At 42.8% G+C, this 12,271-nt stretch overlaps 1 protein-coding gene across 1 annotated transcript in view; it reads left to right on the top strand.

Moving 5' to 3' along the window:
* The window catches only part of LOC143280339 (otoferlin-like), a 59,534-nt gene extending 47,474 nt beyond the window's left edge, over positions 1 to 12,060 (top strand). Inside the window, exons 23-26 of the mRNA XM_076584974.1 lie at positions 584 to 655; positions 4,100 to 4,234; positions 11,096 to 11,239; positions 11,929 to 12,060. Of these exons, the coding sequence (XP_076441089.1) occupies positions 584 to 655; positions 4,100 to 4,234; positions 11,096 to 11,239; positions 11,929 to 12,060 (483 nt within the window). The remainder of the gene's footprint in view (positions 1 to 583; positions 656 to 4,099; positions 4,235 to 11,095; positions 11,240 to 11,928) is intronic.
* The last annotated feature ends 211 nt before the right edge of the window (positions 12,061 to 12,271 follow it).

Here is a 12,271-nt window from a genome sequence, read left to right as displayed (position 1 = left end):
ATTTACTACGGTATGCATCTGAGGTATGGAGTGTGTAACTCAGTTTAAAGTTAATGAGTCTCTACACTTTTTTTTTTTTTTTTTTTTTTTTTTTTTGCATGTGAAAACTCTCTGGTGTGAATCTAGATCACCAAACACGATTTCACATGGTGAGACACGTAGATATCCTCTGTTTAGAGAGATAGCACCTTAATGTGTATGTAGTGCACATAGATATCCTCTGTTTAGAGAGATAGCACCTTAATGTGTATGTAGTTTATGCTGTTGCTTTTCCTTGCCTAAAAAAATATATAAAATTAAAAAAATTAAATTAAAAAAGAACAAAAAAAAAAACAAAAAACAAAAAAAACCGTACAACTTATACCACACCAAGCACTGTCAGTGCAGTATATTTGAGTCTTGTGTTGTTTTTTTCACCGAAGCAGATGTGTACATTCATCAGCTTTGAAATCTTCTTGACACTGAAACTGAACTGATCTGACACTTTAGTCAGCACCGTGAAGTGGGGACCAACTGATGTTTGTTTGTGTTTTTTGTTTTGTTTTGTTTTTCCTCAGTTTTGTGGTGCTGTTTGATTTTCCAGGGTTTTTGGAAAGTCTGGGGATCAGACGAAAGTGTGGCATCGAGCGAAAAACAGCCGACTGAAACGTTTTCGGTAAACTGGGGGTGGTGGGGGCGGAAGGCGGCGGGAGGGGGGCGGGGTTATATTTAAGCCTCCCTGCCTGCGTTGTGCGATGCCGTACCGTGCATGTGGTCTGGTGGGAATATTCGGTTGGTGGAGGAGGGGGTGTGGGGTAGGGGGAGGAGACTCTTGGTTTTGGGAATGGCATGATCTTTTTTAAGGGTGGTGTGGGGGAAGGTCCTTCATTGTTACAGGAATGGCAGGCCTTTTTAAAGGGGGCGGGGGTTATTCATTGTTACAGGAATGGCATGGTCTTTTTTAGGGGGATGGGGGGGTCCTTCATTATTACAGGAATGGCATGGTCTTTTTTAGGGGGATGGGGGGGTCCTTCATTATTACAGGAATGGTGTGGTCTTTTTAAGGGGGATGGGGGGGGGGAGTGGGGGGGTCCTTCATTGTTACAGGAATGGCATGGTCTTTTTTAAGGGGGGTGGGGGTTCCTTCATTGTTACAGGAATGGCATGGTCTTTTTTAAGGGGGGTGGGGGTTCCTTCATTGTTACAGGAATGGCATGGTCTTTTTGAAGGGGGGTGGGGATCCTTCATTGTTACAGGAATGGCATGGTCTTTTTGAAGGGGGGTGGGGATCCTTCATTGTTACAGGAATGGTATGGTCTTTTTAAGGGGGATGGGGGGGCGGGGGGGGGGTCCTTCATTGTTACAGGAATGGCATGGTCTTTTTTAAGGGGATAGGGGGGTCCTTCATTATTACAGGAATGGTATGATCTTTTTAAGGGGGATGGGGAAGGGGGGGGGGGGGTCCTTCATTATTACAGGAATGGCATGGTCTTTTTTAAGGGGATGGGGGGTGGGTCCTTCATTATTACAGGAATGGCATGGTCTTTTTTAAGGGGATGGGGGGTGGGTCCTTCATTGTTACAGGAATGGTGTGGTCTTTTTAAGGGGGATGGGGGGGGGGAGTGGGGGGTTCCTTCATTGTTACAGGAATGGCATTGTCTTTTTTAAGGGGGGTGGGGGTTCCTTCATTGTTACAAGAATGGCATGGCCTTTTAGGGAGGCGGGGGAGGGGTATTACATTTTTTTACAATGCGCGAATGGCATCGTCTACTGGTTTTTCTCTACTTGTTACAAGTTTTGTTGCAACTAGATCTTGTCAGCAGGGCAAGAAATGCTTTATTACGTGTTATGAAAACATGTCATCATTTGATAACATTTATTTCATATTGTATATGAAAATATTTAACTCAGAATGCAGACCGTTGTACAGTATGGTTCAGAAATAAGTAGGTTAAACAAAGCTGCTATGATCTGTAAACTGTATATTAATTTGCGTTAAAGAAATTTCGGGGGATCGACATGTGTACGCCCATTGATCTATATTTGGGTGAACCTGATAGATATCTAAGATATTTAAAAATGTTGCTGTTTGTTGTATTCGTCATTCATTTAAATTGTTACAGATGGAAGAGTTTCGGTTACCTTGTAAAGCCTGTGAAATGTTACAAGAATTTGATTCAAGTAGAAGGAAGAATTGGGTTTCTGATGTGCGTAACTGTTTGTTTGAAAATGGTTTTGGTGATGTGTGGGTAAAGCAGCCTGTTGGTAGTGTCAATTAAGTTATTACTTCTTTTTTTCTTGTTCTTTTTTTAAGTTTAATAGACACAAAGTGATGAGAGATATAGGGGTGGACTATGCATGTAAGACGTAGTATGCATGCTTGCAAACTTCACATGATTTGGTGATTGATGTTATTTTGAACTTTTATTCTATTTCATTCATTTATATACTTATTTATTGGCTTGTTTTTGTTTTTCTTTCTTCCATCTCCCGTGAAAGGTTTCTTTGTTATGGTACTTTTTTTATGCACGCTTACCTCTTCATTATTTTTAGCATTTACTTAGCGTTTACATATTATGATTTTACGTCTCAGTTGTAGCAGTGCGCTATTTTGTGATTGTAGCGTTTACGTATTACGATATTACGTCTCAATTGTAGCAGTGAGCCATTTCGTGTTTGTGGCGTTTACGTATTACGATCTTACGTCACAATCATAGTAGTGCGTCATTTTATGTTCGTACTCTAAGAACTAAATACATTGAGTATGTTTTCCTCCTGAGATCATTGATATTGTATCTTTCGATAAATGAATTGAATGGTAATGATTACAATAATAATTATGATGTTGAATTGAGCGGTAATGATTACAATAATAATTATGACGATGATAATCAGTATTGCTACAATAATGAATATGTAAAGATCACTGTATATCGAATAAAAGCATGCTGAACAGCCCAGGAAGAAAGTGGTTTTTTTGAAAATATTTGTTCATTACTTTATCCCCAGTGAATAGTTATTGGACAATCTGTTCATCATTGCTTCGCATTATTTTGCAGGGCACAGGTCACCCATTCCAGTTTCAGATAAATATATTAAATAGCTTAGTGTCAGCGACGCAGGTTTGGTAAAAAAAAAAAAAAAAAAAAAAAAAAAAAAAGCTGATTTTATTGTGCATTTCTTTCAAAGGAAAACCCTTAAAATGTGTCTGTGCCTAATCTATTATTGTGCTGAAAAGGCTTGTTGGTGTTTATTTTATTTCATTTTATTTTATACAAGTATGTAACTGTTACATACTGTGTTGATGCTGATGTTGAATGATTCTTTTGTCACAAAGTTTTTGTATTCACAGGGGGGGGGTGGGGGGGGGGGAGTATGTTTTATGATTGTTTGATTGTCGACTGATTTCACTTGGTGTGTAGTTTCAAAACAAAACCATTTTGTTCTTTGTTTTCATTGTGTAGCATAACAAAGCGTTTTGTCAGCACCGTTCCTTGTTGTTGTTATTTGTTTCTTTTTCTTTGCTTCCTTTGATGTTATTACGCCCAACAGCCACAAAAAAAAAGGTCCAGTTCATTATAACCTAAGAAACAGTGCGCGTTTGTGATTACTTCTTTCGGAACGACACTGGACAAAACCGTTGATAAGTTATGCTGCAGACATGTCCTTTCTGGAATATTTTCCTCCCATCTCTTTTTATCCGTCTGCCTCTCCTCAGACAGAAGTACCACGGGGAGAGCAGTCCCAATTTCACAGACAGGAAATACCCGATTATTAATTAACTCTAAAAGTTACAACTTGACCCACAGCCACAGAAGGGTTTGTCCGTTGCAAAATTCCGTAGAAAAATCCATTTCGAGAGAAAACAAATAAAATTCCGGGCAGAAAATAAATAAATAAATAAATGGGTGACGCTGTCAGTGTAGCGACGAGCTCTCTCTGGGGAGAGCAGCACCAATTTCTGCAGACAGAAAAACTGTTAACTGTAAAAGGTAGGGCCTACAACTTGACTCAGCCGCTACCTGTCCCCACAGAGGGGTGGTGGAGTGTGCACACAACGTGTGGTAGGTCAGTCCAAGATGACCCATGAAAACTAAGCGGCTCATGGTGTCCCGTGCAGGTGTTTCCCAATGAGCTGGAGTCCCAGTCGGAGTACGAGTCGTTCACGGACTGGCTGCACACCTTCGAGCTGTACCGGGGCAAGAACACGGGCTCTGACGAGTCGGACGAGGGCCGCATTGTCGGCAAGTTCAAGGTGAGTCGGCAGAAGTGAGGTGAGGTGAGGTGAGCAAGGTGAGTCCTGGCAGAGTGTTGGAGTGTTCATAGTCGCTACAGCAGGAGAGTTTAAGAGGGAGAGAGAGTGAGAGACAGAGACAGAGTGGAGTGTTGTCCTAGAGGTAACGCGTCCGCGTAGGAAGCGAGAGAATCTGAGCGCACAGGTTCGGATCACACAGGCAGTCGCCGGCATAACCCCGCCCCCCTCCTCCACTAGACCTTAAGTGGTGGTCTTGACGCTAGTCAGTCGGATGACACAATAAACCGAGGTCCCGTGTGCTGCATGCATTTAGAGCACGTAAAAGAACTCACGGCCACAATTGGGTTGTTCCTGGCAAAATTCCGTAGAAAAGTCCTATTCGATAGAAAACAATAAAACGGCAGGCAGAAAAGAAAGGGTGGCGCTGTCAGTGTAGCGACGCGCTCTCCCTGGGGAGAGCAGTCCCAGTGTTACAGAGAAATCTGTTGACAGATTGAAAAAGAGTAATGCAAAACTTAACTCAACCTAGCAGACCAGCTCTGGAGGAAATGCATCTCCGATCGGCTTCGGATCCACTCTGTTTACGCATACCAAGATTCAAACACTCCACTGTTGGACGCCGTTTCTTTCTCTGTCTCTGGACAATGCATTTGGAATGAACTTCCATTTTCTCTTCGTCAGGTCTCCGCACTCAGCTCTTTCAAGACTGGCCTCAAAACCCACCTCTTCCCAAAATAGCCTCCTTTCCCTGCCTCTTCCTTGTCTTCAGTTGTTGTTGTTGTTGTTTTTGTTTTTGTTGTTGTTGTTGTTTTGTTTGTTTATTTGTTTGTTTGGTTTTTTTCTCCAGTTTTCGAGTTATGCATGCGTATGAATGACAAGTGCGAAAGCGCTTTGATTTGTCTCTGCACAAGACTCAGCGCTATATAGATATAATAATGAAAAAAAAAAAAATCTTTTCTATCGCCCTCTGTGGTTTTGTTGGTGTTGTTTTTTCCTGTCGTCCCTTCCTTCCGTGCCTCCTGCACTGCTGTTCCACAGAGTTGAAGAACATGGAGGAGGCAGGACCTGACATGCTGCAAAGGCATGGGGCAGAAGGGGGAGGGTTGCCTTCTCTTGTCTTTTTCTCTCCACTAAAATGGAAAATTGTTCATTCAAGGGCAGTGCTGTCTATGATGCTAACCTGTAAAAATCTAAAATGGAAAAATGTTCATTCAAGGGCAATATTGTCTATGATGCTAACCTGTAAAAATCTAAAATGGAAAATTGTTCATTCAAAGGCAGTGTTGTCTATGATGCTAACCTGTAAAAATCTAAAATGGAAAATTTTTCATTCAAGGGCAGTGTTGTCTATGATGATAACCTGTAAAAATCTAAAATGGAAAATTGTTCATTCAAGGGCAGTGTTGTCTATGATGCTAACCTGTAAAAATCTAAAATAGAAAATTGTTCATTTAAGTGCAGTGTTTTCTATGATGCTAACCTGTAAAAATCTAAAATGGAAAATTGTTCATTCAAAGGCAGTGTTGTCTATGATGCTAACCTGTAAAAATCAAATTTTCACCTTGGATGTTACCCTTGCATGATTATGTATCAGTCAGTTCTTGTTCCAGATAATTACTTGACTCTGAAATACTGAGATGTGAAAATATTGATATTCTAGAGAAATTGCAGTTGAAATCATTCTAACATTTCTTTCGGCATAAGAGAAGAACAATGGAATGACATACAGTTAAACTGGAATATTTATTTCCAAAATCTATGTTCTGCAGACTAAAGGGAACTGGACGTGTAATAAAATATTTGTTTGAAAGCAAACAAGAGGACTCAGCAATGAAGGATTATCAATCTCGGGTGAAACTGAACACAGAAATATTTTAAAAGAAATCATGATAATGATGATGATGCTGATGCTGATAATGATTAAAAAAAAAAAAAAAAAAAAAGAAGAAGAAGAATGATGATGATGATGATGACAAAAGCAAGCTTGGTTGTGCTTCAAAGGGAAGGAAATCTTCCCGTACAGTGAGCATCTTTTGTTAAACAGTAGGGGGTTGTTTCCCTTGCACCGAGTGTCGCCGCGTCTGCACTCTGACGACGGACACTCGTTCATTTGTTACCACACCACACACACACACACACACACACACACACACACACAAGAGGAACATATTATTGGTATAGAAAAGATCGTAACTATAAAGTCACTCGCATTTATTATAACTGTTCGAGGCGTGCACGCCCCCCGCCCCCCACACCCCACCCAACATTCTAACGCTTCCCCTCTCTCTCAGTCCCTCTCTCTCCCCACTATCAATATCTCTCTCTTTTCCCCCATCTCTCTCTCACTCTCTCTCTCTCTCAGTCTCTCTCAATCTCTCTCCGCTATCAATATCTCTCTCTTTCCCCCTTCTCTCTCTCTCTCAATCCCTCTCTCTCCCCACTATCAATCTCTCCGACCCCCCCCCCCCCTCTCTCTCTCAATCCCTCTCTCACCACTATCAATATATATCTCTTCCCACTCTCTCTCTCTCAATCCCTCTCTCTCCCCACTATCAATATCTCTCTCCCCCCCCCCCCTCTCTCTGTCCCTCTCTCTCCCCACTATCAATATCTCCCCCCTCTCTCTCTGTCTCTCTCTGTCTCTCTCTCTCTCTGTTTCCCTCCCTGTTTCCCTCCCTGTCTCTCCGCCTTTCTGGTCGTTTTGTGTGTGTGTGTGTGTGTGTGTGTGTGTGTGTAGCATGGTTCATTCGGTTGTGAAGTGAGGAGAGCGAGAGAGCGGGGGTAGAGGACCGGGGGGGGGGGGAGGGGAGAGCAGGGGTGGGGGGTGGGGGTGGAGGATTTACCTTGCAGATTAATTTCCCCAAGACACGGCAGGCGATCTGTGGGCTAAAACAAAGCAGTGCAAGTTGTGGTGCTCGTGTTCCGGTCCCAGAGAGAGTCGCCTGCCCCTGATCACTTCTGATTAATAGTGAGCAGCAAGGGGGTGGTGAGGGGGGTGGGTTAGAATGGGGGTGGGTGATGAGTGAGGAGTCCTAGCTTTCCTTTCTTCAAACTTTCAACACTGAAACAAAGTTTAAACTGTGTGTGTGTGTGTTTGTGTGCTCTGTGTGTGTGTGTGTGTGTGTGTGTGTGTGTGTGTGTGTGTGTGTGTGTCGAATTTCGGTGTTTTTATGTCTCGCGAGTGTCAGTGTCTTTGTTAGTCTGTATGTCACTGTATGTATGTATGTATGTATGATGCATAGGAAAGTATGCATGCATATCTCTCTCTCTCTCCCTCTCTCTGTGACTCACTCCCCTCTCTCTCTCATCAGTTTTTCCTGCTCTCTCTCTCTCTCTCTCTCTCTCTCTCTCTCTCTCTCTGTCTTTCGTTTCAGTCATTTCTCTCTGTCTCTTTCTCTGTCTCCGTCTTCCCCCGTTCTCTCTATTTCTTTCCTTCAGCTATACAACTTAACAGTGTCTTTCCAAATGTATAAGGAAATGACTGCAAATACTTTCTTTCGATTTTTGTTTTACCTCCAGATTCAACCAATGTTATCACTGTACTCATCCGAGATAGTGGATTACACAGACTGGAACATTAATAGAGAAAACATGAACCTGTTAGCGTGTAAAAGATTTCTGTGTGTTCCAGCCTCAGTATTATCTGGTTGCAGCAAAGCGTAGGAATTGTAGAGATGTTCCTGGTATATCTAAACAGAGACTTACTGACATATTCATTCAAGAATGGACTGGCACTGTCAGACACCTTGATAGATATGAACATTGTAGATCTTGTAAGACTGTTAAAAAAGAGAGATTTTGGAATGTGAAAATTATAGATCATGTGAGACTGTTGAAAAAAAGAAGAAGATATTTTGGATATGGATACATACTGCTTACGTGTTGTCATTATACAAAAAAAGATTCAACGTTCTCCCACTCAGCAGTGTACATCGTTACAGTCAGTCGGGAAAGGACAGAGCATGTCCATTCTGCAGGGTTCAGGTTCAGTAACGAATATTTTCTATTCACATGCTTCCTATATGAAGATTTGAGGAAGAAACTATCAAAAGAATCGGTTTGAATCCCCTTACATGTGTTGCTCAGAGCAACAAATACAAATCAGAGACGACATGCATCAAGATAGTATATGATTCGTGCTATCAGTAGGATTAATTCAGTTAAAAGGCAGCAATCCAGCATGAAGTACTATATATGTAAACAGCTTCTGTGCGGCGGGTATATTGTTTGATTGTATATTAATTCATTTATGCATGTGTTGTTGTTTTTTTGTGGGTTTTTTTGTTTTTGTTTTTTGTGGGGGTGGGGTATTTGCTAGAGGTACTAGAAGGTTATCAAATGCCATCCCCACACAACCACCCTTGCTCCTTGTATTGTGGGGCCAAGGCAGATGCACGTTAAACGTGATTTTTTTCTCTCTCACTCCATCCCTCCTTCACCCCTCCCTCAATTACCCCTTCTCTGTCTCAGCGTTCTCTCTCTCTCTCTCTCTCTCTCTCTCTCTCTCGCACACACACACACACATACACACACACACATACACGCCTTCACACGCACACACACAGACACAGACACACACACAACACACACACACACACACACACATCACACACACCACACACACACATCACACACACCACACACACACACACACACACACACACACAACACACACACACACACACACACACACCACACACACACAACACACACACACACACACACACACACACAACACACACACAGACACAGACACACACACACACACACAACACACACACAGACACACACACACACACACAACACACACACAGACACAGACACACACACAACACACACACAGACACACACACACACAAACAACACACACACAGACACACACACACACACACAACACACACACACACACACACACACACACACACAACACACACACACACACACACACACACACACACACACACACAACACACACACACACACACACACACACACAACACACACACACACACACACACACACACACACACACACACACACACACACACACACACACACACACACACACCATCAACATAAAAGACAGACGCAGTTGCAAAAACAAAAAAAAGTAAATAAAAAGTAAATAAATAAATAGAAATAGAGTGCCTGCAGCAGCAGCAGCAACAACAACAACAACAGAAAAAGCCAAAATGATTCAACAATGTCACATTATTATTAGATAAAAACATTACCAGCCCCATTGCTAATGTTCATGTCTGAAACGCTTAAAACGGATAAGGCAAGAAAAATATTGAGAGCACACGCTTGGGGGGACACAGAGAGAGAGAGAGAGAGAGAGCACACACACACACACACACACACACACACACACACACACACACACACACACACACACACACACACTCACACAAACACAAACACACACACTCACACTCATTTACATGCACGCGCATGCAAACACCCCTCCATCCCCCTACACACACACACACACACACACACACACACAGCACACGCACACACACACACACACACACTTACACGCACGCGTATGCACGCACCCCCCCCCCTCCCCCACCCGCTCTACACACACACACGCACGCGCACTCGCACTCGCACGCGAGAGAAGAGATGGCACTTCGAATTCGCAATCAGAGAACCAACCGAGTAAAATTCGGGCAAAATGGCTAATATCAAACATATTTACACAAAGACAAAGTCGACAGATGCTAACAAATTAATCAAATAATCATCAAATAATAACGCCCCTAACACACCCAGCACATTCTTCAGAAGTTGGTCTTATATTACAATTTACGCTCGCAAGAAAAAAGAAAGGATGTTCAGGGTGAGAGAGGTCATGATAGTGTTTACATTTTTAGAAGAAGAAAGAAAGTGTGTAACAATGATAAAATGTAAGATGATGTCCTTCCATTGAAATAAACAGACAACTGAACAAGTAGACCAACAGAAAAGGACAAAAATAAACAAACAGATAGATAAATAAATGAATAACAAACACATAACTGAGCAATTAAACCAAGAAAAAAGGAAATGAATAAACACACAGAAAACTAAATAAATAAATAAATAAGTGAATACAGTGACACGAAAAAAATAGCTCCGATAAAATTCATGTATGAATGAATAACCAAGCGAATAAATAATCAGATAAATGAGCGAACGAATATTCCAACTGAAGCTTTCCCCTTACTTCCATCCTTTCTCCTCCTCCTCCTCTCACATTCCATTCCATTATCTCTGCTGTGGCGGGGTTGGGGGCGCGGGGGGGAGCGGGATGATGGAGGATGAGGGGGGCCAGGGGGGCGGAGGAAGGAGGAACAAGGGGGGATGGTGTGTGTGTGGGGGGGGACGGGGGGGGGGGGGGGACGGGAGCGGCTGGTCATCAACTACGTTGATATGAATGTACGCCCTTCTTGCTTGATTTGGGGCTTTTTGTAAAATGAATGGTCAACACACAAACTACTTAACCAGTGTTTATGAGTGTATGCGCCTCTGTGTGTGTGTGTGTGTGTGTGTGAGAGAGAGAGAGAGAGAGAGAGAGAGAGAGTCTTGCTGTTTTTCGGGTTAAACCGGAAAGGCGGGGGGAGGGTATCGGAAATTACACACATATTGATGCATCGTACATACGCTAATCATATTCCGTAAGTGGTAATGACAAGTAAAGGCTTCGTCAGCTTGATCGTCTCTTTCATCAGTATCCCAGCATTTCAAAGGCTCTTGATAACTTCTTTGTTTCGTTTTCTTTCATTTGGTTGGTTGGTCTAATGTTGTTTTCCTTTGTGATGTCATCTTCATCGTCATCGTTAACATCGGAATGTACCGGCCTTTGATTTGCAGGGATCCATGCGCATCTACAAAATCCCCCTGCCCCCGGACCTCGAGGACTGTACCATCACAGGTGGGGATCCCAACTTTGGACTCTTCCAGGGGTTGCCTAGCAACGAACCAGTCAAGGTCCTTGTACGTGTGTACGTTGTCAAGGTCAGTGAACATTAATGGAAATTTTTTTTCTCTTTTTCTCCTTCTTCTTCTTTTTTCTTTTTTTTTTTTTTCGAGGGGGGTGGGGGAGGGGGGGGGGGCTGTCTTTCTTTTCAAAAGGGTTTTGTTGTTTTTGTTGTTTTGTTTGTTAGTAGTTTGGTTTTTGTTGTGTGGTTTTTTTTCTTTTTAATGGAGTGCAGAAGCTGTTGAGTGTTGGAGGACGCTAACGTGCATGTTGCACGGTGGTAGAGCGCTTGCTAAATTGGCAAGACAGAGGAATCAAGCTTAAAAATCCCTCTTTCACACGGATGCATTTGAGCAATGGCTTAGGTGTTAAGACGATAACAGCGGTCCTGCGGTTGTTATGAGCTTTGCACATGCAGCACAGGAAAAAAAAATTCAATCAGCGAAGCTGTCCTTGTCTTGATTCTGTTGTCGAAAAGAGAAAATTTTCATCAGCATTGAAACGAGTTGATGGTTGTGTGGGTGTGGGTGGAGAGAGACAGAGGGAGAGAGAGAGAGAGAGAGAGAGTGTGTGTGTGTGTGCACTTTTCTCCACACCCACTTTCCACGAAATGAGATGACGGATGAATGAACAGACCAGCTCAAACCAGTCAACATACTATTATTTCTTCCACTGCTTTTTTTTTTTTTTTTTTTCTTATGAGTAATTTTAATTTTTCGTTCATCAGGCCAATGACCTTCACCCAGCGGACATCAACGGCAAGGCTGACCCCTACCTGGTCATCCGGCTGGGGTCCAAGGTGGTCAATGACAAGGAGAACTACATCTCCAAGCAGCTGAACCCAGTCTTTGGCAAGTGAGTGGCGTGCCGTGTCTCACGCGCTGTGTAGTGCGGGTTATCAAGCAGCGTTGTGTTGTATTTTGTTGTGTTGATGTATCGCGTTTTGTTGTGTTGTGCTGAAGCGTTTTGTGTGCTTTGTTGTGTTGGGTGCTGTGCTACGCGGTGTTGCTTATGCAAGCAGCTCCACCCGGTCTTTGGCAAGTGAGTGTGGCGTTCCGTGTCTCACGTGC

This window comes from Babylonia areolata, chromosome 3 (genome assembly GCF_041734735.1).
Source record: "Babylonia areolata isolate BAREFJ2019XMU chromosome 3, ASM4173473v1, whole genome shotgun sequence".
In the NCBI taxonomy this organism is placed as follows: Eukaryota; Metazoa; Mollusca; class Gastropoda; order Neogastropoda; family Buccinidae; genus Babylonia; species Babylonia areolata.
This window is presented reverse-complemented; position numbering and strand designations above follow the sequence as displayed.